The 27,685-nt window shown below is 47.1% G+C and overlaps 2 protein-coding genes and 1 pseudogene across 5 annotated transcripts in view; all 3 read left to right on the plus strand.

The window, feature by feature from the left end:
* Nucleotides 1-3,441: 3,441 nt before the first annotated feature.
* On the plus strand, nt 3,442-7,921 carry LOC121442955 (annotated as a pseudogene).
* A 727-nt stretch (nt 7,922-8,648) lies between these two features.
* LOC121443028 (protein FAM53C-like) lies at nt 8,649-22,630 on the plus strand. 3 transcript variants are annotated; one of them, XM_041644714.1, is made up of 5 exons: nt 8,649-8,787; nt 12,180-12,408; nt 12,753-12,810; nt 17,668-18,461; nt 19,752-22,630. In XM_041644714.1, exons 2-5 carry the CDS (start codon nt 12,331-12,333, stop codon nt 20,007-20,009), a joined length of 1,188 nt encoding a protein of 395 aa, XP_041500648.1. In that variant the 5' UTR covers nt 8,649-8,787; nt 12,180-12,330; the 3' UTR covers nt 20,010-22,630. The 3 variants fall into 3 exon arrangements, with proteins under 3 accessions (XP_041500648.1, XP_041500647.1, XP_041500649.1); XM_041644713.1 differs by lacking the exon at nt 8,649-8,787 and adding an exon at nt 8,975-9,239; XM_041644715.1 differs by lacking the exon at nt 8,649-8,787 and adding an exon at nt 8,975-9,239 and having other exon boundaries at nt 17,668-18,452.
* A 3,510-nt stretch (nt 22,631-26,140) lies between these two features.
* Nucleotides 26,141-27,685, plus strand: part of LOC121442980 (lysine-specific demethylase 3B) — a 62,520-nt gene continuing 60,975 nt past the window's right edge. Inside the window, exon 1 of one of the 2 annotated variants that reach the window (XM_041644634.1) lies at nt 26,141-26,407. In XM_041644634.1, the coding sequence (XP_041500568.1) occupies nt 26,213-26,407 (195 nt within the window). In that variant the 5' untranslated portion in view covers nt 26,141-26,212. The remainder of the gene's footprint in view (nt 26,408-27,685) is intronic. The other variant, XM_041644635.1, reaches the window with a different exon arrangement.

Raw genomic sequence — 27,685 nt, forward strand, 5'->3', positions numbered from 1 at the left:
GCATGACAGGAGTGTGTTGATGCTGAGTCGCCGCTGACCACTTCCAAGACGTTTTCTGGGTAGAAATTCCTGTTAGGGAGAATAGAGGAATTAAACCTTTTGACGTAATCCTTACGACATTCTAAAGGATCTTAACCTTTAGCTATTTATGTAGATTCGAACATTGACAAGATGAGGTTTATATGTAGGGAGATGGGTGGTTTCATGACTGTAACCCAGCATTTGAGAGACTGAGATAAGATCGTCGTGATTTGAGGACAGCCTGCACTGCACAGTCAGCTCCAGATCACCCTCGGCTAGAGAGAGACCCTTCTAGAAGGAGGAGAGGGCTGGCGAAGATTATTATATTAGTAGTGGTGGTGGTGGTGAAAATAGGAATGGAAGGAATGGAACCAGAGCCTTGGGAATGCTAGACAAGTACTGTCATTTAGCTGCTACTCCCCGGTAACAGCTTTTAGATTTTTTTTTTTTTTTTTTTTTTTTTTTGTCGAGATAGGGTTTCTTTGTGTAACAGTTCTGGCTTCCTTGGAACTCGCTTTGTAGACCAGGATGGCTTCAAACTCACAGAGCTCCATCTGCTGCTGTCTCTCCATGCTGCGATTAAAGGCATGTGCCACCACTGCCTGATTTCAATTTCTTTTATTTTTAATTGTGTGTGTGTGAGTGTGTGTGTGAGTGAGAATTTGTGCCAGTTGGGAGGTCAGAGGCTATCCCTCAGAGCTGGAGTTGCTGACAGTTATAAGCTGCCCAACATTGGTGCTGGGAACCAAATTCAATTTCTCTGCAAGAGCTATACGTCTCTTAACTGCCGAACCATCTCTCCAGCCCCTGAGCCCAAAAAGTTCTTATGTTGGTCTTTTTTATTTTCTTCAAATCTTTTGAGAGCGAGCGTGAGTATAGATTAGATAATTGGCCGTGAGTGTGGGGGTGATGACTGGGTGGGAAATTTTAGTTAACATACATACTAACCACCTGGAGATCCTGAGAAACTGGATTCTGATTCAGTAGGTCGGGGTATGAGACCAAAATTTCTACATTCATAACAAATTCTCAGTTGATGATGATGCCTCTGGCCCCAGGACCATACTCTTTTTTTTTTAAATATTTATATATTTATTTATTCATTATGTATATAATAATCTGTCTGCATGTATGTCTGCAGGCCAGAAGAGGGCACCAGACCTCATTACAGATGGTTGTGAGCCACCATGTGGTTGCCGGGAATTGAACTCAGGACCTTTGGAAGAGCAGGCAATGCTCTTAACCACTGAGCCATCTCTCCAGCCCCCAGGACCATACTCTTAAGTAACAAAGCATTATGCTATGATTTTGTGTGTTGTTTAGCCTAAATTTGTCTTCAGCTTGAAATCCTTCCACCTCAACCACTTGGATTCTGAGATTACAGGTGTGTGATCCCATACCCATCCAGTTTCCTATACTCTGCTTTAGAATAAATGTGAATATTTTCTTGTCTGTCTTGTTGTTTTGTTTTTGTTTTCTTGAGACAGGGTTTCTCTGTAGCTTTGGAGCCTGTCCTTAAACTAGCTCTTATAGACCAGGCTGGCCTTAAACTCACAAAGATCTGCCTGCCTCTGTCTCCCAAGTGGTGGGATTAAAGGCGTGCGCCACCACTGCCTGGCTCTTGTCTTTCTTTTTTATAATTTATTTATTTCGATTTCATGTACATTCATGTTTTCCCGCATGTAAATCTGCGTGAAGGTGTCAGATCCCCTGCCATGTGGGTGCTGGGAATTGAACCCAGGTCTTCTGGAAGAGCAGCCAGTGCTCTTAACCATTGAGCCATCTCTCCAGCCATTTTTTTTCTCTTCTTTTTTTTAAAAATATTTATTTATTTATTATGTATACAATATTCTGTCTGTGTGTATGTCTGCAGGCCAGAAGAGGGTACCAGACCTCACTACAGATGGTTGTGAGCCACCATGTGGTTGCCGGGAATTAAACTCAGGACCTTTGGAAGAGCAGGCAATGCTCTTAACCGCTGAGCCATCTCTCCAGCCCCTTTCTCTTCTTTTTAATGGGTAGTTGAGGCAAGGTCTTAACCTCAAACTCATGATTCTTCTGCCTTAACCGCCTAAATTCTGGGACTGCATGTCCCAGACTCCAGACTGGGAGAGCATGTGTCACCACACCTCTCTTGAAATTTTTTGTAATTAAATTTTTTTAAGATAGGTATGGTAATGTCCATTTGTAATCCCAGCTCTGCAAAGGATTAAGAAGAATTACTAGTCTTCACTACATAATGAGACCTAGTATCAAAGAAAATGTGGGGAACTTGGTGGTGAGAGCTTGTAGTCAAAGCCCTTGAGAGGCTGAGGCTGGAGGATCACAAGTTCAATGCTACCTGGGCTACCAAGTAAAATGATGTCTCAAAAACAAAGGACATGTTTTAATATAAAACCTTAGGAAGTATTTTAAATGCAGGTCAGTAGATCTATAGAGTATGGCCCAGGAATGATCAAGGCTGTCAGGTACTACTCATGCTAATAGCAGGCCACTTTTTGAGAAAAGTCAGAAAAATAACCTTTAAAGCTGGACTTGAGGACTAGAGACATGTCTCCGTGGATAAAGCATTTGCAGACCAAGCTTACGGACCAGATTTGGATTCCTAGAACCCACATAAATGCACGACGGCCTGCCTGTTATCTTAGCCTTCTGGAGGCAGAGGCACTTGGAGCAAGCTGGCTAGTTAGACTAGCCAAATCTGTGAGCTCTGGGTTCAAATGAGAGACCCTACTCCAATATACAAGGTGAGGACTAAGAGACCTGCCTTCAGGCACATATGCATCCACACATGTGGACAGCTGTACACATACACACCCCACACACACGTGGACAGCTGTACACATACACACCCCACACACACGTGGACAGCTGTACACATACACACCCCACACACACGTGGACAGCTGTACACATACACACCCCACACACACGTGGACAGCTGTACACATACACACCCCACACACACGTGGACAGCTGTACACATACACACCCCACACACATGAAAAAGAAACTGGGCTTGCTAGTGCACACGTTTAATTCCAGCACTCAGGAGACAGAGGCAGAGGGATCTCTGAGTTCAAGGCCAACCTTAGTCTACAGAGTGAGTTCCAAGACAGGCTCCAAAGCCACACAGATAAACCCTGTCTTGAAAACCAAAACCCAAAACAACAACAAAAACAAAAAATAGGGGCTGGAGAGATGGCTCAGTGGTTAAGAGCATTGCCTGCTCTTCCAAAGGTCCTGAGTTCAATTCCCAGCAACCACATGGTGGCTCACAACCATCTGTAAAGAGGTCTGGCGCCCTCTTCTGGCCTTCAGGCATACAGACAGAATATTGTATACATAATAAATAAATAAATAAATAAACAAACAAACAAAAATCTATAACCTTCATCTCCTATGAAAATCTTGGTGGTGATGGTGGAAGATAGATGCAGGATATTTTTTATCTGCAGAAACTGCTTCCCCAGAGAGGAGGTATGTGGAAAGTTTTTGTCCTCTAGGATAGAGATGGTAAGTGTGGGAGTCATCACAGAGCCCTGTCATGCCAGGTAAGTTGAAAAATAAGCCTGGGGTTTAAGGGAGTGTGAGGTGTGCTTATTTCTGCTTTGATGGCTACCATCATACTTTTCAAGGCACCGCATGTACTTCCCTGCAGGTGGGAAGTTGAGACAGATGAGGTAGTCCTGTAGCGGCGGCAGAAGCAGATAGACTGGCAAGGGCACACCTGGTTACTAGTGCTTTCTGCAGCAGGTCCCCAGGTGAGTGCAACTGGGGGCGCTTACAGCCAGAATGTCAACCAGAAGGCTGTAGCTCATGGTCGAGTGATGGAAAGATCACTGGCAGCTGAGTGCTCTAGCAGAGGTGAAAAATGACCAATTCTCCCACAATCTAGTCCCCCAAAATAAGTGTGAGATTTCTCTCAAGTAGAAAAAGCCTTAACCCAGAAGATTTTCAAAGCTTGTCCGTTTCTTTTTTCTAAAGTCTTTGTTGTGTTCTATTTTTAATCATTTTTCAAAAAGATTTATTTATTACGTATACAATGTGCCTCCTGTATGTACACCTCCATGCCAGAAGAGGGCACCAGATCTCATTACAGATGGTTGTCAGCCATCATGTGGTTGCTGGGAATTGAACTCAGGACCTCTGGAGGAGCAGCCAGTGCTCTTAACCTCTGAGCCATCTCTCCAGCCTCCCTGCTTTTGTCATTTAATGTCTGAGCTGTGTGAGTGCAGATGTGCCTGTCACAGTCAAAGGATAACTTTCAAACGTTGTTCTTTGCTTCTAGCACAGGCAGTTCTGGGGATCACACTTGGTCATCAGCCTCCCGCACCCTGGCAAATGTTTTTACCTACTGAGCCATCTTGTTGGCCCCCGTGTTTCTTTTTTTTATTATGAATTTTCTTTGTTGATGTACAAAGGAATGGATTTCTTTCTTTCTTTCTTTCTTTTTCTTTCTTTCTTTCTTTCTTTTTTTTTTTTTTGAGACAGGGTTTCTCTGTGGTTTTGGTTCCTGTCCTGGAACTAGCTCTGTAGACCAGGCTGGTCTCGAACTCACAGAGATCCGCCTGCCTCTGCCTCCCAAGTGCTGGGATTAAAGGTGTGCGCCACCACCGCCCGGCAAATGAATGGATTTTGCTGGGATGTTTTCATTATACAAATGTATTCCATTATTCTTTGTTCATTGTTTTTAAATCTTTTATTATGTATATGGGTTTTTTCCCTGCATGTATGTCTGTGCACCACATGTATGCCTGTGGAGGCCAGAAGAGGATATCAGATCCCCTAGAACTGGAACTACACACAGTTGCAAGCCACCGTGTGGGTGCTGGAAATCAAACCCAGGTCCTCTGAGCCATCTCTCCAGCCCCCCTCTTCTGTTTTCATGTCACATACATTCCAATATTCTCTCCTCTCTGCTGCATTTAGACCTCTTACCTCCTCTTCCTCTATAGTTCCCTTTCTATTTTAATCTCTCTCTGTCTCTCTCTCTCTGTCTCTCTCTCTGTCTCTCTCTCTGTCTCTCTCTCTCTCTCTCTCTCTCTCTCACACACACACACACACACACACAATGTGAAATGCATCAAAAAGTTGGATCTCATCCTTAATTCGGGACCAGCTTAAGCTTCTGTATAATTCTAATTTTAGTATGTGTGCTTGCTGAAATGGGCGTTATTCCCTGCCCCTCCCTCTGTGTCTCTTAGTCTCATGTAGCCTAGGCTAGTTTCAAACTCACTGTGTAGTCAGTCAATTATGACACTGAAATTCTGATCCTCCTGCTCCACCTCTAAGTGCTAAGATTTCAGGATTCTAGGTATGTGCCACCAGGCCTGGTCCCACTGTATTTGCTGGAATGGAGTATTATCCTGCCCTTGTGTAATCCCTGTCTAGGCCTCTGATTCACAGGTAAGCAGTGGGCAGTATCCCTTTCCTTTGACCTCAATCTGACCCATGTTTGTTGTTGCCAGGGCACAGCGACAGCCTGGGTTTTACCCTCAAACACCAAACAAAAACAGGAGGTACAGTCGCCGATCCTGGGATGCCCAGATCAGGCAATGGAGAAGAGCCCTGCATACCTGGGACCCCCCAAGCCAGCCTCTGCATGACAGGGAGGCTTTGGGGTGTGTTCACTAATCTGGTTCCTTCTATGAGTGGTGTAGGATGAGCCCTACTTTCTCCACTTTGCAAGATTTAGGTTTTGTTGGGTAGAAGTTGGGGTTATCTGCATGAGTGCATGTTCTCTCACTCCACTGCCTCTCTAGGAAGGCAACTAAGAACTTCCTAAGGCCAGTGGATTCTGCTCCTTTGGATGATCTCCTGGATGACTGGCTCCAGGCCCCAGAATCCTCAGAGAATTGGGACAGAGGCCAGAAAGAGGCCCAGGTAGTGTCCTCTGCCAAAAACCACTGGATTAGGGAACTAGATGGGGTCTGACCTATGAGGGCACAGGGTAGAGTCCAAAAGAGCTGGGGGCTGGAGATAGAGGGCATGGCCTTCCATGCATATGGCCTTGAGTTTCATCTCTTTCACCACAAATAGAACAAAGGGAATTGGGCATGTTGGCAACCCCTGTAATCCCAGCACTAGGAAGGGAAAAGCAAAGGACAAGGAATTGTTTATTTCTGTCATTTAAAACTTGATTTGTATGAAACATTTAAGAGTTCGTTATTACAGAAATTAACAGTAGGATCAGGAGGTTAAGGCCAGCCTCGGCTACATTATATCCTGTTGCCAAACAAAAACAAGACTCACAAGCAAGCAAGCAAACAAAAACATCAACCAGGCAATCTAAAACACCCTTGAAAATTGAAGCAGGCATAGGTATGGGCAGTGTTGGCTCTACAAGTAGGCAGTCTTAGGCCACACTGAAACACGGTGTGCCCTTCCTTTCAAATGAGTTCTTTTTTTTTTAATTTTTTATTATTTCATGTGCATTAGAGCTTTGCCTGCATGTATATCTGTGTGAGGGTGTGGGATACTCTGAAACTGGAATCACAGGCAGGAATGAGCTGCCATGTGGGTGCTGGGAATTGAACCCGGGTCCTCAGCATGAACAGCCAGTTCTCTTAACCGCTGAGCCATCTCTCCCGCCCCTCACATGAGTTCTTATGCCTGACTTGCAGTGGTTTTAAATTTAGTTTTGCGGTTTTCTTTTGCCCTGCAGTATTGAGCTATATGTCCTTAAGGTTACTTTAATCTCCTTCTTTCCTTCCTTCCTTTTTAATTTTATTTATTTAGTTATTCATTTGTTGGTGAGAGGGAGGTGAGACAGCATCTTACTCTGTAGTTCAGGTTGATTTAGAATTCGCTATGTAACCCAGGGTGGCCCGGAGTTTATAGTAATCCTCCTGCTTCTCTCCAGGGTTGGGATTGTAAATTTTAATCTGACTCAGTTTCTATGTTTTGCTAATAAGCACTAAACTTTCACACAGCCATCTAACGTTAGTAAACATATTAATAATAGCAAGGTGTTACTGGATCTAGTGGTCCATGTCCATAATCTCAGTACTGGTGAGGCTGAGGCAGGGGGATATCAGGGAATTGTAGGCTAGTTTAGTCTACATAGTAAGTTCCAGGACAGCCAGATGTTCACGGTGAGATCATATCTCAAAACAAAAAAACGAAACAAACATACAAGGAGTTAGAGTCTCAGATTTTGATATAACCTTACCTACTATTTGGCAGCCCTTTACCCTTTCAGGTGGTTCTTTTGTTGACTTTTTAAATATGGTGATTGAAAGGAAAACGATAATAAATATATTTACTTAAACTACAGAGTGCACGCTAGGCAGTGGTGGCGTACGCCTTTAATCCCAGTACTTGGGAGGCAGAGGCAGGTGGATCTCTTGTGAGTTTGAGGCCAGCCTGGTCTACAGAGTGAGTTCCAGGACAGCCAGTGCTACCCAAAGAGAGACCCTGTTTCCAAAAATCAAAACCAAAACAAAAGTATATATTGCAACTAGACATGGAGGTCCATGTCTGTAATCCTAGCATCCGGGAGGCTGAGGCAGGAAGAACAGAGTTTAAGGATATTCTTAGCTACATAGTGAGTTTGAGGCCAGCAGGAGCTGCACAAAAGCTTGTCTCAAAAACAAGGATATAGAGTAAGTAGCGCAGTGCAATTGCTGGGAACCATGGCTCCCATAGGCTTTGTCAAATGTACAAAGCAAAGTGAATCTCCACCCTCCCCCTCCTATATTTTATTTGGTACCTGAAATGTGGAGCAGGCTAGGCTCTGCCTCCCAAGTGCTGGGATTTTACACGTGTGCCACCACACCTGACTTTCTATCTCCACTCTTTAATACTTCTTCTCTTTTTCATTCTTTTTCAGTTTGCATACTTGAAGGGTCCTGTTTCCTCTCCTCCCAAGCTCAAAAAGGAAGAGCTTCACCACTGAGTCTACTGCTGTTTACCTATCCCAGACATGTAGGGTGCAAACTAAAGAAAACCCATGTTTGGTAGGGACTCGCTGCTACTATTGTCCTAGACAAGTGACTGGAATGACCACTTTCCAACCAATTAATAAGGACATCTAAAACTATGACCTACTAGTGATCACAGCACGACAACATTTATTGAAAACTTTTTAGTCAGCTGAGACTCCAATTTACAGAAGAGATAGGAACCTGTATGGTGGTTTGACCCCCCCCCCCTCACACACCACCTATATCAACATTCAGTTCTTGAAAAAGGACTTAAAACTTTGGCTGAGGTGGGAGATGGTGGTGGTAGTGGAGACTTAATAAAAAGGTGGTTTCCAGTTCCTGAAGAGGAAATACAGTACTGTCGACATCGGTTCCTCATATGCCAGCTTCCTCCCTCTCTGTCTTAAGTGGTTCAGCCATAACCACCGTGCTCCCCCTCCATACATACATACACACACACACACACCTTGCAACTGAACCACCTATGATGTCATAATCACAATCCCATTACCTCATCCTGCTGGGGGGGGGGCGGGATGAGGCGGATAGGGAAGGGAGGGAGTGAACAGCCTCGGGGCCGCCTCAGCTTTACAAAGTATTTTGGGGGAGGACAAATTATAGAATAAGACACAGCCCCACAACCGTTATAAATCCCAGATTTATAAAGGTTCCAGCAGATCCGCAGCTAGAAGAGGGGCTCCAGGGGCTCAGAGCAGGCCCTGATCGGCGCTTGGACTACATTTCCCGGCAGCCTTCACACCAAGGATCGGTCCTTTGCCAGGGGGAAGGGGGGGATGCTTACAGAAAGGTGGCTGTTTCGGAAGGGACAGAAGACCAGGTGAGAAGGCTATGTCTAATACTGTTTCGGGGTCTGAGTTAAGTAAGACAGTTCAGTTGGGAAGATGAAGAAATGGAAGGAGTGGACAGTGGCTTTGTTTACCTTTATCCGACATGGCTTCCCCTACGGGCTTCAGGATATGCTTCCAACTGGGCCCGTCCACTTTCTGCAATATTTTGGAGGGGGTGATTCGTTAGTGAGGAGACCTTCGAGTCCCCAAATCACAGCTCTAGGCTCCTTTCCGACGGCACTATTCTGGAAAGGCTTAAGGGAGAAACCACTTAGGGCTCGGGCCTCTTCGGGCGGTACCGGGAGAGTCTGCGAACAGGAGCGATCCTCCCACTCTCCTCAAGGGCCCGTTGGTTCGTGCTAGCGCCTTTTAAGGGCACCGTGGGGCGAACGGAGCGCTCAGAGCTGCTCCGGCCGCGGCCCTGGGAGCTGGAGGAGCCGCGGTAGGTAGCGGAGGGCAGGTGGTGCTGGGGCCTCGGGGCGGGCACCGCGACCGTCCCTCCCTCTCTCCCCTCCCCCAGTCCAGCCGCTTGTGCGGCTGAGCCTCGCAGGGCCGCCTCGGCGGGAGAGCACGGGACCCGGTGGGGGAGGGGGTGGCGGAGTGCATGTCCCAGACCCTCCCCATCCTCTGCGTCCTGAGTTCGCTTCCCGCGGTCAGATGGGGAACCCGACTGGAAAAAGGAGAGCGACAGTCCCCCTGAGCAAACCCTGGAGTGCCCCCACCCCACCCCGGGAGCCAGTAGATGCCCCATGCCCCACCCCGCGGGGACAGGCAGGGCAACTGAGGGAGAGGTTGAAGATTAGAGGGAGCCTAGCCGTTTGCTCTTTCGTCGTGGTGGGGGGATGGGTGCACCCCACTTGTCACCCCTATCTTCCCCAGAGCCATATGGAAGAAGAGCAGTCTGATACCCATTTACCTTTTCCTGCACCTCCCCGCCTCGCTTATGTTTTCCTTCAGTTTCTCCCAGAGGTTTGGGACTGGGACCTGGGGGGGGGGGGGGAAATGCCCCCAGGGAATTTATGACTTTCTTTTCCCCTGGCCTGACTGCTAGCTTGTCCAGGTTTCAGCACAACCTCAGTATCCCTGAAACGCAAGTGTCAGGGGTTACTTCCTTCCAATAGGGGAGGAGGGTCAGTCGTTATCTTAGGGGGCTTGTGGTGCCGGGAGATCCTGGGTTGAGAGTTAGGCCTGGTGGGGTTGCTGGGAGGGCCGTGCGGCCTGCTGCTCAGTGAAGGGCTGAGCCTTGTGCCAGTAATGTTAAGCTGAGAAGTTTTAACTTGTTTAGTGGATGTCGAGGGCTGTCTACCCTTCAGATCTACAAAATGGAAGGGGAAGGAAGGCCGCCAGAGAGGCCTTCTCACACTTTTTTTAATGTCTGCTTGAGAACGAGAAGGCCCCTTGCAGAGCTGGTTTGCCTTCTTTTGTGTCCTGGTTTGATTCCTTATGGCTTCCGTTCTGTTCCCCCTCTCAGCCTGGCCTGTTTTAGGAAACTCGGGCTCAGAGTATCATTTGCGTGGTGGTAGTTGCATTGTTCCAATTACCGCTGTGTGTGGCCACATCCCAACAATTAAAATGCAGAAAAATAGAAAATCACTCTCTTCAGCTGCTTCTAGAGAGGGCTGGGAGTTTGCTGCTTGTCCAAATGCCTCATGAAAAGCTTCAAAGGTTTCTCACTCCCTGCTCCTTATGTCTGGTCAGCCTGGGGTCTCTAGGGTAAAAGTCTCCACTTAGGTTGCCTTGTTGATTTTTGAGGGCAGAGCTAAGAAAATAGGAGCAGAAGTAATTCCGGCTTTGGCATCTCCCACCAGAACACAGGGGAAGCAGCTGAAGCAGTTCGCAGGAAGCTGGAACTTTGTTCAGAGTGGTAGTACTAATTATGTGTGGAAATGATAGTTAACTAGAGCGGTGATTGACTTCTGCACCTCTCTTCCAAAGACCTCCAAATACATCCTAGGGTGCTTTGCATTCTTTTTTTGCCTTTCTCTGAGGTGACACCCTCTTTTTTTGTAGGGGTGGTGTCCCCCACCCCCAAGGTCACAGGAGGAAGAGCCCGACCCCTTAGGCTCTTCCCTGGTGAACAAGAGAGGGAGGATGGCGTCCAGCCAGAGATAGACCCTGTACTTTCTTCACCTTAATGATATCACCACTTTGGGCACGCCAAGGCTTTTGAGGAGCAGCAAACAAATAGGAGCGATAAGAAACAAGAGCCTATGTGAACTTCTACCTTTTATAGGCCATTTGTTAAGGTATTGTACAGTTCGATATTTCATGTAGCCTCGTTCCTGTGATAGAATAAGATTGTTAGACCCATCTTGCATATGGGTAAGCAGGACTGTTACGTGGTCAGCCAAAACTGAGCAAATTGAATTAAGACTTGGTGGTGGTGGCGGCAGCTTTTTCTCTTTGTGTTGTAGACAGGTTTGTAGCCCAGGCTTGCCTTGGTGAGCTCTCGTGTTTCTGCTTTCACCTCCCAAGTGCTGGGATCCCGGGTGTGTGCTCAGGACTTAGATTTCTTGGTTAATTGTTCTCTGTACTAGTTAATCCTCCGCGTACTCTGGTCTGCATGTTGGTTAGTTATGGAAGAGGTAGAAGAAAAGATGTTGTTGACCTCCCTCTGAGCAAGCCAAGGCTGCTCAGGTAGTAATGTGTGGGATTTTGAAGCTTGCTCTTTGATTAAAAAAAAAAAATAGTTTGCTTCAGTCATAAGGAAGATTCTTGGTTAGCTATATTCATGGCCTTTGAGTGGGATCATGAAAAAACTTGGCTGAATGAAGTCATGGAGTTGTTTTTAATATCTGAACAGTTGAAATGTAATCGGAACCACCCTGACCATTCCTTCTCACTGTGTAAGAGAATACCCACAATATCTGCTGGGGAATAAAGATGGATCAGCTATTTAGGCCATAGGAGGATTCAAAATCGTATTCTGATCTGAAGCAGAAGGCCATGCCTTGCTCCTCTCCCTGCACTGTGCCCCGGTGGTTTAGGAGAAGGGTTCCTTTCTTGGCTTCTGGCTGTAAGATAAAGAGAATATTGTGCTGATTCTGTATGGAAATAACCACTTGGGCATCTTTCTCATTTGAGCTGTTTCTTTAGTGGTGCTGATATTCTAGGTAGACAAAACAGAGCATAAGCCAAGTTAGGAACAGTAAATAGGCTTCAGTTTGCCCTCTCCAGTTTATTTTACTGGATATCTAGAGTGCCTAGTTCAGTGTGTTTCTGAGGCTTCTTTTAGGCTTGCTGGGAGAGGACTATGATCAATTAATGATGTCTGCCAGAGGCCTGGCATGGGGATGCTGTGGTATGTGTACCATGCATTCCCCATCTCTGCATCAGGAGCATCTCTAATGTTACTTGGGGCCGATCCCTCTGTAATTGGCAGACTCAGCAGGCATGACTGGAGAGGGAAGTCCCAATGGTGCTAGCACGGTGCTGCAGTGGCAGAAGTCGGCTCACGAGTGAGACCTGGAAGAAAGACATAGAAGACATCCATCACTTGCTCCGAAGTGTGCAAGTCAAATCCTGGACAAAACATGATAACCCTGATCACTGAGCAGCTACAGAAGCAGACCCTGGATGAGCTGAAATGCACGCGCTTCAGCATCAGTCTGGTAAAAGACCAGTGTTTCCACTTCTTCATGATCTAGCCCCTTTCCTGGAGGCTGTTTGTTGCTACGACTTTACCCTTGTTCTGTGTTGTATGAAACATACTTATACTGGAAAAGCCCACTAACGGCTCAACCCAGCCCAAGAGGAAGGGGGCAGGGACGCTAAAACTTGGGTGAAAAGGGCTTTGTAATGTTTGAAGGTGTGGATTGTTTCTCACAATAGGAAGAGAACAACACAGGAGTCTCTAATATGCTGGTAGCTCATGAGCTATAGGAAGAATATAAGAGGTCTCTCTAGAAATGTCCTTGTCCTGAACCCAAATAATGATGGATAATCTCTCTCTTAGCCTTTGCCTGATCATGCAGACATATCCAACTGTGGGAACCCTTTCCAGCTTGTGTCTGGTAAGGAATCTGTGGTTTATATATATGTGTGTTTGTTTGTGCTTCTGTCCACACATTTCTTTGATTAATTTTTAGTGACCAGAGATGGTTAGCCTACCTCTAGTTTTTGTGGTAGCCTAATTGTTTTGTTTTGAGACAGGGTCTTACTCTGTAGACCAGGCTAGCCTTGAAGCCATGGAGATCTCCTGCTTTTGCCTCAAGTAATAAAGTATTAGTGTAAGAGACGTTCTGCCACCACCCCAACTTGGTTTTTTGTTTTTTTATTTTTGTTTTCATTTGTGTTTGATTCTTTATTTTCATTTTGTTAGTTTCTTTGTTTTTATTTTTCCTGAAACCGGCTCTCTGTGTAGCTCCGGCTGCCCTGGAACTTACTCTGTGGATCAGGCTGGCCTGGAACTCAGAGTTCCACCTTCCTCTGCCTACCAGCTTGTTTTTTGTTTTTGTCAAGGCCACCTTCTAAGAGTGCTACTTATCTCTATTTTACTGTTGTGTTTAGATTTGAGGCAGGATCTTCTAGTCCAGGCTGACCTAGAGCTCTTAACAGTCTTGCTTTTGAGTGCTGGGTTACAGGTGTGAGCCTCAATCAGTATAACTTTCCTAATGTAATTGCTTTGAAGAGGTAATACATTTATGTAGTTTAAAAATAGCAAAAATATTACGTTGATAGAAGTCATTGTCTCCTGTTTCCAATCCATTTAGCTCCTAGTTAGCTCCTAGTTCCTCTCTAAAAGTAACTTCTGTAAGCCGTGCTCAGTGACAGGGCATTCGGCCAGTGTATGTGCGGCTCTTCCTTTGTTAAGAACTATATATGGAATGGAGAGGCAACTCCTACACTAGGTTTTATTTGTCATTTTTTTACATTTATTTTATAAAGTTTATGCTACAGTGTGTGGAGGTCAGAGGACACTTTATAGGAAATCAGTTCTCACCCACCACATGGCCTGAAGCACCTTTACCCTTTGAGCCATTTTGTTGACCTATAAATTTCTTGTTCTCTTTTTTACATTGGGGAAGGGGACGGATGGGCTGTGCATGCATGAATGTCGGGTACATGTGTGGAGGTGAGGGACATGCCTCAGGAGTTGGGTTTCTCTTTCTACCATGTCGCTTCTAGGGATCAGGGATCCATCTCAAGTCAACAAGCTTGACAGCAGCTATCTTTATCTGTTGAGCTTTCTTGCTTGGGCTTTGTTAACTAGTTTCTTGTACACATATCCAACTAGAATTTTTTTTTTCCTTTTTTGGTAGTACATGGGATTGAACCTCATGCTAAGACATGCTAAGCAAGCACTCTGTACAGGACTGTGTGGGTGGAGTTTTTCTGTCCCACCAACCTGCCCCCAAATAACCATACAGAAACTTATTAAGTATAAATGGTTGGCCAATAGCTTAGGCTTATTACTAACTAGCTCTTACAACTTAACCCATATTTCTTATTTACACTGTACAATGTGGCAGTACCTTTTTTCAGCATGGCATGTTCATCTCCTGCTTCCTCAGCTCTCCATGGCAACTCTTTGACTCTGCTCTTCTTCCCAGCATCCTCTCAGTTTGGCTGTCCCACCTAACCTCTTCCTGCCTAGCTAGCCATTGGCCAGTCAGCTATTTATTAACAATGAGAGCAGCACACCTTCACAGAGTACAGGATTATTCCACAGCAGGACTGCATCTCCAACTCAGTTTTGTCTTGATCTTGCTCTGTAGTTGAGGCTGATGTTGATTCCTGATTCTCTGCTCCCACTTCCTGAGTTCTGGGATTACAGGTGTGTGCCTCTAGGCCCAGCTCACTTTTTTATCTTGAGAGAGGGCATTTCTAAATGTCACAGACTGACTTTTACTTTATAACCTCCTGCCTCAGCCTCTGGGATTACAGGTCTGTGCCACCAGGCCTAACTCATAATGTCTAATTTTTAAAATTGTACTTACGGAGGGGCAGGGTATGTGTACCATGGCCTGTAGAGCTGAGTTGGTTCTCTGCTACTGTGTAGATCTCAGGGATGACTCAGGTCATCAGGCTTGCTAGCAAATACCTTTATTCTCTGAGTCCTCTCGCAGCACCGAGATATCTGTATGCAAGTAGAGGCCAATATAAGTCTATTTGCTTTATTGTTTTTTGGCACAGAGTTTCTGCTAGTCCACGCTTCATTATAGCTTAGTGCAGCTGAGTACCTTTCCCTGTCTGCGCTGAGTGTTTTCCTGTTTTATGTAGTTGTACGTTACTGCACTGCATGGATCTGCGTTCACTTACCGACTCCCTGTTGATGGAGATTTGGACATTTGCAGTCTTCTACTTTTGGGGCGTTTGTGCATGTATTGTATATGCATGTATGCATGTATGGATACTAAACATGTGTACTGAAGCCCGAGGAGGGTGTCAGGTGTTGTGTTCTCTCCCTCTGCCTCACTCCTTTGAGACAGTCTTTCATTTGGAGAGGTAGGCTTGCAGTCAGCAAGCCTCAATGATCCTCCTGTCTCCACCCTACAGACTCAGGGGTGGATGCCTGGCTATTTGTGCTAGGATCTAAACTCTAGGGCTCATGTTTACACAGCAAGTGTTCTCACCTACTAGCTACCTCTCCAGACTCATTTTCTATTCTTTACAGAGAACTGTAGTGAATAGCTTTGCCCCAGGTCATGTTTGATATGTAAAAATACATCTGAGATGTAAATTCCTAGCGTAGGATTAATCTAAGGGCCTGTGATCATGGGCATAGCTAAGACAGCCAGGAGCTCCCTCACCCGTGTTGCTGGGCTGCTACACATTTCCTGTTCTGGGGGACCTGGCAAGCAGCTACATCCATTTTCTTTCTCTTCCTTAAGCACTTGTTGAAAGCAAGTTATTATACCATAAGGATCCACTATTCCTGCCCTATGAAGTTCAGTAAGATGAAGAACTGTTGACCAAATACTTGCTGTCATCAAGTCTGATTTTATGTACTTTGATTTGTGCCTTTTCTAGAGAATTCTTGAGAAAACTTGGAATAGGTCCATTGTCCTGTAGTGAGCTATTTCCCCCAAATGTGTCTTACATGGGGAGGTAGAAGAAGGAGAATAAAGGTTATATAGCAAGTTTGAGGCCAGTTTGGATTACACGAGACCTTGTCTCCAAAAAAGTCACAATTTGGGGGCTGGAAAGATGGTATAAAGTGCTTGCATTATAAACTTGTTAGGGTTCCCAGCATTCACATAAAACCAGGAGTGGTAGCAGAGTCTAATTCCAGTGTCTAGAGACTGAGAGACAGTTGGCCAGCCAGCCTGTCCAAATTGAGGAGTGACCAGTTCAGTGAGGGTCCCTACCTCGGGGGGGGGGGGCAGGTAGGGTAGGGTGTCCTAAAGTTCTTGATGACCTGAGTTCCATCCATAGGACCCACATGATTGAAGGAGAGAGTGGCTTCCCCAAGTGTCCTCTGACCTGCACACACATGATTGTGGTGTTGGGGCACACATACCCACACACATAAATAAATGTAATTTAAAAATAAAATGCGGTAGAGTGCTGTTGAGCAAGGCATCAGATGTTGACCTCTGAGATCAGTCCATACATACCCATGTGAACATGAACGTGTACACAAACATGAACGTGTGCACACACATACACTCCGTACGTTACGGTTTTTATTGGAGTGTAGCAAGTGAGGATCATTCTTTTTAGCTCATTTCCTTTTCTTTCAGTTCTCTTATCTTTACTTCTGTAGCCCAGGTTGGCCTCAAATTCAACATTGTAGTTATTGATTACTGCGAACTCATTTCCTGCCTGCATTTTCAGAATTCTTGGAGTATGGGCTTGAGCCATTATACCCACTTGGTCCTTCAATCTATTTGTCTTTAAAAGGCTTGGAGCTGGCCAGGCGGTGGTGGCGCACGCCTTTAATCCCAGCACTCGGGAGGCAGAGGCAGGCAGATCTCTGTGAGTTCGAGACCAGCCTGGTCTACAGAGCTAGTTCCAGGACAGGTTCCAAAGCAACAAAGAAACCGTCTCGAAAAACCAAAAAAAAAAAAAAAACAAAAAAAACAAACATTAAAAGGCTTGGAGCTGGGCATAGTGGCACACACCTTTAATCCCAGCGCTTGGGAGGCAGATATAGGTAGATTCTGTGAGTTTGCGGCCAGCTTGATCTACATAGCAAGTTTCAGACCAGCCAGGGAAATATAGTGAGACCTAGTCTCAAAAACATTTTTTTTTCTCAAACATTTATTATGAAGGCCTAAGGGGAAGAGAACTAGAGTATATACACAAACAAACATAAAAGAACAAAAGTAACACAAGATTCTCTAGCACGTTCTGCCATCAGACCCGCCAACATCTCACTTAGGATGAAAGTGAGTTCGAGGTCAGCCTGGTCTACAAAGTGACAGCCAGAGCTACAAAGAGAAACCCTGTCTTGAAAAACCAAAAAACAACAAGAAAGTGATTGCTTAGCCACTTGATTACTTCTTCCAGACAGTACTGCTTTGCTTGGTCCTGGAGAACATAAGGAAGGAACAAGGCCAGAGAAAGTGAATATAGGCCTGGTTTTCAGAACCAGACTGGGCACAGGGAAGGTTGGGCCGTAGATAGGATTGGTCTGGGAGATTGGGGTGAGTAGGGCATACACACACAGACATACAGGTTTCTTTTGACAATTGCGCATTCGAGAGGAAGTGAAAGACGGTGTGTAAACGTTCTTAGGATAAAGGTAGCATAGTATAGTACAGTTGGAATCCTGTTTTCTTCACTGATAGCAAGTTAACTGCTGTCACCTTGAAAAAGGGTAATCATAGTACCTCCTTCATGAAGATTTTTGTGAAACTACATTAAGTATTCTCTGCATTATATGATGTTAGTTATTAATCCTTTTTATGATGAATGCCTTTCAGAAGGTGCTTCCTGGAGGGGCCTGCCCCACTGTTCCTGTGCGGAATTCCAGGACAGCCTCAACTTCAGCTACCATCCCTCAGGCCTAAGCCTGCACCTCAGACCACCCAGTCGGGAGAATTCTCCACAAGAGCAGCCCCTCTCCCAAGTACTAAGCCCTGAACCCCCAGACCCAGAGAAGCTTCCTGTGCCCCCTGCTCCTCCATCCAAGAGGCACTGCCGCTCACTCTCGGTGCCTGTGGACCTGTCTCGCTGGCAGCCAGTCTGGCGGCCCGCCCCCTCCAAGCTGTGGACTCCCATCAAGCACCGGGGCAGTGCTGGAGGGGGTGGGCCGCAGGTGCCTCACCAGAGCCCCCCAAAGCGGGTCTCCAGCCTCAGGTTCCTCCAAGCTCCCAGTGCCTCTTCCCAATGTGCCCCAGCCCACAGACCCTACAGCCCTCCTTTCTTCAGCCTGGCTCTGGCCCAAGATTCCTCTCAACCCTGTGCCACCTCCCCTCAGAATGGTTCTTGGGAGAGTGATGCTGAGTCCCTGTCACCCTGCCCACCCCAGCGCCGCTTCTCCCTGTCACCCAGCCTGGGCCCACAGGCAAGCCGCTTTCTGCCCTCTGCCCGGAGCTCCCCTGCATCTTCCCCAGAGCTACCCTGGAGACCTCGAGGTCTCCGCAACCTTCCCCGAAGCCGCTCGCAGCCTTGTGACCTGGATGCCCGCAAAACTGGCATCAAGCGGCGGCACGAAGAGGACTCCCGGCGCCTGAGGCCTTCCTTGGACTTTGACAAGATGAATCAGGTGGGACTGGTAAGCCGGAAGAGCAGAGATGAGTGGGAAGACGGCTGAAACATCTAGCTCCGCCTTTTTTGCAGGCATCTCTGAGAACTCTTCTCTGGAGTTTGTTCTGGGAAGACCTTTCTGGCTTGCCTGGAACTATTTGAGTTTTAACCTTTAAAGTTTCCAGCCCTGTCAGATTAGTCCTTGGTATTTGAAGAAACTAGGCTGAGACATTAAACCTTGTCCTGCCAGAGGCACTATTCCTCTCAGAGAACTCCTAAGTCACGAAAGCCCTGTCATTGGCGCTGAGGCCTTGTGCTCAGGGTGGGCTTTGCTCTCTGCCCTCACTGCCCCGTGGGCCTTCGGAGGCCGAAACAAGTTTAGCAGGCACTTTTCTAAAGTCCTAGCCTGAGAGCAGTTGCTGGAGATGTACTTGTCCACTTTTTCCAGATTTTTCTTGGTCACAGGACTCTGAGAATTTGTTCCTTTAGTCTTCCATTCAGGAAGCGTTCATGGCAAAATCTATGTACTCGATTCTGCTTAGGTACAGGCAGACAAGAGTGGCCAAATAAGCAGATGGTGTTGTTGGCTGCATGGAGCTTGTAAAAGCTTATAAATGAGTTGGGGTTTTTTTGTTTGTTTTTTAAGATAAAGTTTTTCTGTTTATCCCAGGTTGGGTTCAGCTCGCTGAGCTATGAGATTTTAGATACCACCATGCCCCATCATAACTCATTGCTTCTATTCTGTGGTACTTGTGAGTGAACCTGTGTCCCTGTGTTTAATAGTCAACCCCCAGGCTTCTATGCTTTGCTGTGGTTTTGGTTTGCTTTGGTTTTTTGAGATAGGCCATTACTGTAATCCAGAACCCACTATGTAGACCAGGCCTGCCTTGGACTCTCAGAGATCTGCCTCCCAAGTAATAGATTAAAGGGGGAAACTGGAGTTCTCTCCTCAGAGAATTTACATGTGTACTAAATGCTCCAAATTTTATGATTTGGAACCTCGCTCTAAAGCCTAGAATTTTGGCCCTCAAGTGTAACTGAGAGGGATCCTTTAAAATATATTTTTGGAGGGCCAGGAGGGCACATCTACTCCTACAGAGGACCTGAATTTGGTTCCTAGCACCCGTGTCGTGTAACTCCAGTTTCAGGAGATTTGTCGCCCTCTAGTGGCCTCTGCAGGCATTGTTCTGTCTGCTTGGTACGCAGACTTCCATGCAAGCAAAACCCCTATACACATAAAGTAATCAATGGAAAGTTTTTAAATTTTAGGTTACTTATGGGAAATTAATATTTTTGTCTTAACTATGTTATTTGACAGAAACCATACTCAGGAGGTCTCTGTTTCCAAGAAACAGCTCCAGAAGGCAGCAGCATCTCTCCACCATGGTTCATGGCCTGTAGCCCCCCACCTCTCTCTGCTTCCTGCAGTCCTGTTGAGGGTTCATCCCATGTGCTGAGTGAAAGTGAAGAGGAAGAAGAGGGGGCTGTGCGGTGGGGACGGCAGGAACTAAACAAGCGGACACTGTGCCAGCAGGACTTTGGGGACCTGGACCTGAATCTGATTGAGGAAAACTAAAACTGAGAGACTGCTTCCTGGGGCCACACTGACTGACTGTCTAATGGCTACTAACACGTGTGGAGGCTCCAAGGCTGAGGGCCCAGCCTGGGAAAGGGGGTGAGTGAGGGCTCCAACTCAGGGCAGCCCAAGTCTTCTCGCTCCAGCAAGCTCGACCATGCCAAGAAACTGGCCGGGACAAGATAAACGGAGCTGGTGGCGGGAGGGACAGCCCCAGAGCAGACCCTCCCCATGGCGGCCCTGAGTGTGAGTATCCCTGCCACTGAGAGAGCAATGGGCAGGGAAGGAAGGGGTCTGCTGACCCCAGCTCGGGGAATTTCACTAGCCCCTTTGCTTCAAAGGGCACTTGTGTCTTAGAATTTGGCCAGGGTGGGGGCGTTCAGTCAGCCTCCTCGGAGAAATTGTGTGAGTGTGTGTGTGCTTGGGCGTGTACTTGAGGAGGGGTGTGTTTGTGTAGCCTTAGGGAAGGAAGGCAGCTGCTCCTTTAACAGCAGAGCGTCAGCATGCCCCCAGAATCTTGACGTTTTGTTTTGTTTTGTTTTCCTCTTTTTAAATATGACGTTGGGCTTGTTCAAGGTGTCTAGAGAAAAGGGGGCTCTTTTTTTAATTTTTTTAAAATTTTTTTATTTTTTTGGTCTTAACTCTGGAGCCAGGCTTTTAAGTTCATAGCATTACTTGCTCTGCAGATGGCTCTGTTTTGGGATCTAAGAACTGTGACCTCAGCTAATGGTCTTTTCCTCAGTCCCACCCTCACTCACTAGATAAATCTCACAAGAAGGCTTGTAGAAAGGTCACTTTCATTGTGTTCATCGATTACCTAAGCTGCACACAGCCTGCCTCTCTCGTACTCTGAGTAGGTGCACACATGGGCAGCTGAGGCAGAGCAGAGGGGTTCTTTCTCTTCTTCACCAAGGGGACCCTTTCATGCTCTGATCTTTTAAATCAGAGACAAAGTTGATCCCCAGAATATGTTGAGGCTGACCTGTAGCGGGAGCAGTGACATTTTGTATCCAGAAGTCCTGGAGCCCACCCCAGCACTGCCTTTTGGAAGCTGGCTGTAGGGAAACTTACTCTTGCGAGATGGAGGCCCAGTCTCTTTCTGATCTGCGAGACAGAGGAAGGGCGTTCAGCATTTAATAGTTTGCTTGTCTTCCACTCTTGCCAGGAAATGTTTATTTGCCTCTAATTGGCCCTGAGAGACCACAGAAAGGCTGGGGCTCACCAAGGGATTGGCTGGGGATGTGTAAAGCAAAGACTATGAGAAGCAGCTGGGAGTTTGTTGTTGTTGGATTGAATTTCCTTTCTTGTTTCTTACCCACAACTTCAGCCAGTGCAGCAGGTCCCAATGGCTATAGTAATGGACTTAAAGATTGTAGGTACCGTGGTAGGATTGGCACCAGTGGGCATGTGTATAGAAGCTGCCACGATTGCAATCTGCGAGTCTTTGTTTAGAACACCCTGCATAATGAAATTGAACCTGCCCTTCCCGCTTATTATAGTAAGGGCATTTTTCTGTTCAATTTCCAGGGTGTCTTCAAGGGAGGTAGCCATGTCTTCTTGAGCCTGTGGCCCTCAGAGGTTCTGCTTTTCCAGGACTCCTCCCTGTCTCCTGGCTAGTTACCACATATTACCACTGGGCTCCCAGTCTCTGAGGGCCTAAGAGAGGCTCTCTTGAGAGTCCAGGGAAACAGCCCGGGAGTTACCTATCCTTGGTTTCATCCTTCCCTGGTTCTCCCTCTCTGGTCCATAATTTCCCTGGTGCCAGCTTCTTTTCCACCTGGGGCATCCTCATCCATGGGGTCTCTGCTGCAGATGGCAGTGTCAGCTTCCAATAGGTCACTGGCAATGCCAATGGGGTCTCTGCAAGACCCTAAGTTTAAGTGAAGGCAGTGATTCTGCCTTCATTCTGGCTTTCCCAGAGCCCTTAGGTCACCACCCTTAGGGAAAGGAGGCCTACAGTTGTCATAGTTTAATTCCATTCCTTTAAGTCTGGAATGTTAAACTAAGCAGAACTATCATCTTGCTTCCCAGTTTAAATGCCTCTGGCCCTGGAACAAGCCTTTTCAAGAAGTGAATCATTTTGCTTTACACAATAGATCTGTTCCGACAGTTCTGTGTAAACCAAATGCTATTTTTTGATGCATTTGGACTGCTGGTCATTTAAAAGCAGCCTATGATTGCTTCTTTTGTAAAGCAAGCAACCTCCCTCTACTTTAGCTGGTTTCGTTATCTGGGTTTTCACATTTGGGCTTTCCCAGAGTGGAGCACACCTCCGGGGCTTGTGGCTGACTAGACGTCTGCATCTGTGCTGCGTGTGTGGTGTGGCTGGCCGGTAGGTGAGTATTATTGCGTGTGTGAGTGAAGCCACTCCCAGGCTGATGCTCTCCTCCTGTGCCCGGTGACTGCCCAGTGGCAGCCCTAGCTGCCCTTCATTCCCACCTGCTGCCAAAGTCCCTGTGCTAATGGGATTACAGAAACAAAAAGTGGAAAAAAATTTTTCGTAAACTTTGTTTTATATTAAAAATTCCATAAGTCTGTGTGTGTTAAAACATGAGGTTCTGCCTCTGTGGCTGTGTTTGAAAAAATAAAGTTTTATTAGAATAATCCATTTTCCCAAGCAACCTCGTGTACTATAGTGTCTTTTTCCCTTACGTGTGCATACACACACACACACACACACACACACACACACACACACAGGGAGAGAGAGAGTAAGAGGAAGAAACTGAACGATGCTTGACTTCCCAATCCTTTTAAGGCATGACCAGCCCCCACAAAAGGACTGTATCTGGTCCCTAGACCCTTCTATGATCAGACCCTGTTGCCTGGAATTCTGTTCACATGGCTTGGTTCCAGTTTTCCTGGTACTTACATGTGTTGTCTGCCATCACTCTCATTTCCAGCTGGTTAAAAGCAAGTACTAATGCATTCCAATTCCCTGAGATATGGCTGATGGGCACTTAGACACTTGACTAGGTTAATTCATTGTCTTTGAATGGTGAGAGAACAGAAAAGAATCCCTTCGTAAGTTTTCACGTAATATTCTGGAGAGAGAGATTTAGTCCTCAGAACTCAGATTCCAAGATCTGGGTAACTTTTCCATCTTAAAAATCCTGTTTGCAAAATTATCCTAACAGCAAAGCTCTTTTGTCCTAGAAAAGGACATGTTCCTTAAAATTTCTGTTGTTGCCTAAAAAAAAAAAAAAAAAAAAAAGGTGTTGTTGAAGTCTTTGCTTTTATATTCCACCCTTCTCCTTATGTTAACATTTTTTTCTAATGTGTATGGATGAAATACAGCTACTTTAGCTAAGCAAGGGCCTCTGCCTTTCCTTACCAGGCTGAATGGAGAGTCAAGGTGCTCACCCTATGTCCTGGTTTTCTACTTCAAATCTGTGGGACTCATCTTGGAAACCAATGTTGTGTACAAGACAGGACTGGCCTGGTTACCTGGAGCAGGAACCTAGAGAGTGGGAGTTGCCACCTGCCCTGGAAATAAAGGAGGAGGGGCTTTGGAGATAGACTATGGCAGACACATGGTTAGGGAAATTTCTATTCCTGCTTTTTCTCTCTTCACAAGTATCCTGTTGCACTTGCTTGAGCCAGGGCAAAGTTTGAACAACTAAAATGACAATAATCCTTATTTTTGTTTTTTAGTCTTGTAGTTGGTTTATAATTTGTGTGTGTTTGTGTGTGTGCATCTGCTGTGCGGAGGATAAAACCACAAGGGTTGAGTACATGCTAGGTGAATAGTCTCCTGCTCAGCTCTCCCTCAGCTCTATGGAGAGCTGTAAGTTCTGTAAGTTCTCTGAGGCCAAATGTGCTCATCACTTTCATTGCTGAAGTCTCTATAGGAAAGAGGTGTAAATTTTATAAGGGCAGGGGATTGTTTTATTCAGTGTTGTGGCCTCAATACTTGGGAATTTCTTGGCACATGAAAAGGTGCCTGTTTTATTTGTTAGATGAATTTCTCCTTTGCCCATCCCATCCCTGAGCTTAAATATAGTTGTCACAGTGCTGTGCAAAGTCAGCTGTAGACACTGGGGCAGGGATTAAAGGCTCATATGGAAGGAAAACCCTTCAGTAGTTAATTTTGGTAGAAAAGATGCAAGGCAGATAGGTCCTATATGGATTCACCCGTTTTCCTTCTATGAATAATTTATGGGCCATGTGCTCTAAGGACTCAGTCCAGGTCTCTCCACTTTGTTACAGGAGAGAAAAGTTACAAGGAATAGGGGTTGGAACGTACCTGTAACCAGAGAAGCAGACTGTTCTACATAGTGACCTCCAGGTCAGCCTGGGACACATAGTGAGACCCTTAAAAAGCACACAAAAAAGTTGGGAAGAAACTTTTGTTCCCTTTGTGCTCCACAGCGTGGCACTAGAAAGAGTTCCCTAGATATTTTGTACTTTATGAGGTTGGTAGTTGGTATCTCCCATCCCAATATTTGCTTTAAAAAAATAGGTCAAAGATACAGACAGGGTTATGGAAAAGGAGATAACTAGGTAGCCACATCTACTTTGGGCAGATGAATGAAAGAACTAGCCTCTTTTATAGCAACAGTCATGGTTTAGGACTAGACTCTTTCTGGTTTGTACAGACTTAGTCTGCGTATTCAAGAGAGAGTTAGAAACAAGGTAGTCTAACATCACCAACAAATGTTGGAGGCTCTCCATTTCATATTGTGGATTAGTCTAGCCAAAATCTCAACATCCTCTCTGTGTACCACATCCTTTTCTAACTAAGATTGAGGGATAGCTCATACCTGAAATAGTTCAAATAGATGCCATGGAACTTTCTTTGCTTGCAACCCTATGATGTCCATGGCAAAATGAAATGCCACCACATTAGGTGGTCTCTCCCATTTCTCTACAAGTTGACAGACTGGGGCTAGAGAGATGTCTTGGTAGTTAAGTGTACTTGCTGTTCCCTGGTCTTTACACCTGGGTTCAATTCCCCACACCCACATGACAACTGTTTTGTAATCCAGTTCCATGGATCTAGCACCCTCTTGTGGTCTCCACAGTGGTGCACATACACACAAACACACACATACACACACACATACACACACAGAGGCAAAATACTTAAGACACTTAACATACAAATAAAAGGGTTTGGTTTTGGTTTTTTGAGACTGTTTCTCTAGTTGTCCTGGAACTAGCTCTTGTAAACCAGGCTAACCTCGAACTCACACAGATTCGCCTACCATTGCCTCCTGAGGGCTGGGATTAGAGGCGTGCACCACCACAAAGTGTCTGTTTGTTTTAAGGCAGGTTCTCACTACATCACTCTGGCTGGGCTAAATCTCCCTAGATAGACCTCCAACTCTCAGAGATCTGCCTGCCTCTGCTTCCAGAGTGCTGAAGTTAAGAGCATGTGCTACTGCTGTACCAGGCTAAAATAAACCTTCAAAGAAACATATTGGCCCATTAGAAAAGGAAAGAACCTCTGTGGGTTCAAGACAGAACACTAAGAAGGTACATTCATCTTTAGCCAATGGAGGACATAATCACACCCAATGGATGTTACACATTGACCAATGGGAAAGGAATCTATCAAGTACTGAACTCCTGTGGGCCAATGAGAAGGATGGTAGGGTCCCATATGGATCAATGGAGCCGGTATTTCCTAACAGGTAATAGGAAGTAACTCGTTTTAGGATAGGAGATCAATGGGTTGGTTATTGGGGTTAACTCAAAATAGCCATGTTCTAGGTACCTTCCCTCATCTCCCCACCCTCTTGAAAAGTCTTTGGTGTTGTCTGAGGAGAGAGGGCGTAAACTCCTCCACACGTGACCACCTGGACTGGAGTAAGACTGGAACTAGTGATGGTGCTACTGGTGGGGGAAGGGGATAAAGGACCCGCCCACCTCTCCGCCCCCCAGCCAAACTTGCAATTCCCCTCCCGACCGCAGGGGGCACTGCAGGCCCTGGGGAGGTTGGGGCGGAGCGCTGCGAGGGGCTGACAGCTGCTGCCCGGCTCCAGAGCGCTGGGGGCGCTGTGCGCGGCCCTGGCTGTGCCTCCGCTCCCGGCCACGGGGGGCGCTGCGCGGCGCCGGTGGTTGGTGGTGGCTGGTGGGGGGGTGGGGGGGAGCGGCGGCCGCGGGTGGTGCGGAGGGAGGCCTTGCGGGTGGATCGGGCGCTTGGCGGCGGAGGTGGTGGGAGGCGGCGGGCGGGAGCGCGGGTCCGGCCGGCCCTGGCGATGGCGGACGCGGCGGCCTCCCCGGTGGGCAAGCGGCTGTTGCTTCTGTTCTCGGACCCTGCGGCCTCAGCTTCGGCCTCGGCCCCCACGGCGGCGGCGGCAGTGAGCGGAGATCCTGGGCCTGCGCTGCGCACTCGGGCCTGGCGAGCCGGCACGGTGCGGGCCATGAGCGGGGCGGTGCCCCAGGACCTAGCGGTGAGTGGCGGCCGAGGCGGGCACGCGAGGCCGGGGCTGTGGGGCCTGTGGGCGGCCTCCCCGGGGGCCTTTGTGAGGGGGGTGGCGAGGCGGGGGTGACCCAGTTCCGCGCCCCCGGCTCTCCTGAGCGCCCCCCGCCGGCACCTCGGCGCCTGGGCACTCGGGCTCTGGCCGGCGTGGCTTCCGCGTCGCGGTGCGCGCCCCAGTTTCTCCTGGGGGGCGGCCGGGGTGCGAGGAAGCTGGTGCTGCTGCTTCTAGCCGGCAGGCCCCGCCTCCTGGGCGACCCTGCTCTGCGCACCCCCCCCCCCCCCACGCCCTCAGAGCAGGCTCTCGAACCCTGGGTCCCTGGGCCCCGCAAAATTCATCTAGAAGACGCCGACCTGGAGTCCCCAGGCCGTCTCGGGGGACTCGCACCGGGTTCCCTTCCTCCCGCAGCCCTGAGCGCGGCCAGAATGTGGGTAGCTGCAGGAGGCTCAGAGGCTGCAGTTGGAGCTGCTTGGGGCTTTTTTTTTTTTTTTTTTAAATCTGGCACTTACTTCCTCCTTGTTTGAGCAGGGCTCGGCCTGGCGGTCCCCAGAAAGGCCAGTTCTGTGGTCTGATTTCGAACGCCCTTCTTTTGGCGCTTCTGGGTGTCAGGAGCTGCTGTTTGAGCCTTTTGATAAGTTTGAGGTCTGTGCTGGTAGCCGAATGAGGCTATCGAGTGGTGGTTCTGCTTCTAACTCGGTTACTCCCCTAACCTTGAGAGGTTTTGCTTTGAAACTTTGTATTAGGGTTTGGCTGCTTGCCTCGGTATATTTTACCGTGAAAGTTGTTCCGTACATAGTTAAGTAGCGTTCGAGACCGTGAGCTTTTATTTTTGCTAATGTGGCGGCAAAATACTACCTTTGAGTTTCGTCAAGCCTCTTCAGTTCCTCATTCTGATAGCGGCCCTAGCTAGCCTCTCTGGTGAGCTAAAGCTATGAGAAATGGGCGGGAAGGGTATTTGGAATAATCTATTGATCAGTAAACAGAAAGTGAATATTCTCGATGGGCTTGATACCGCAGACATTTCATTCACCAAACAGGAACATATTTTGTGAGATTTAGGATTAATGTATCTGTCTGCTGCTGGTTTTGCATCCTAGGGATCAAGTGTTGGGCTTTCTAGTTGGTAAGCAACCTTTGGATTTTTTTTTTTTTTTTTTGGCTAGTTTCTGGTTCAAGCTTTACCGCTCCTGGTTCTGTTTACTTGCTTTGATCATTCTCTGGGATGTATAAAGGAGGTTTGTTAGGGTATTG

The sequence above is a fragment of the Microtus oregoni genome, unplaced genomic scaffold (genome assembly GCF_018167655.1).
Source record: "Microtus oregoni isolate MIOR12 unplaced genomic scaffold, Mior012 000098F_ref0000018, whole genome shotgun sequence".
NCBI lineage: Eukaryota > Metazoa > Chordata > Mammalia > Rodentia > Cricetidae > Microtus > Microtus oregoni.

Excerpts from the sequence above, each read along its gene's own strand:
- LOC121443028 (XM_041644714.1), top strand. The coding sequence starts at position 12,331 with ATGATAACCCTGATCACTGAGCAGCTACAGAAGCAGACCCTGGATGAG. Across the intron at positions 12,811-17,667 it reads CCCTTTCCAGCTTGTGTCTG|AAGGTGCTTCCTGGAGGGGC; the intron begins GTAAGGAATCTG and ends AATGCCTTTCAG. Across the intron at positions 18,462-19,751 it reads AGATGAATCAGGTGGGACTG|AAACCATACTCAGGAGGTCT; the intron begins GTAAGCCGGAAG and ends GTTATTTGACAG.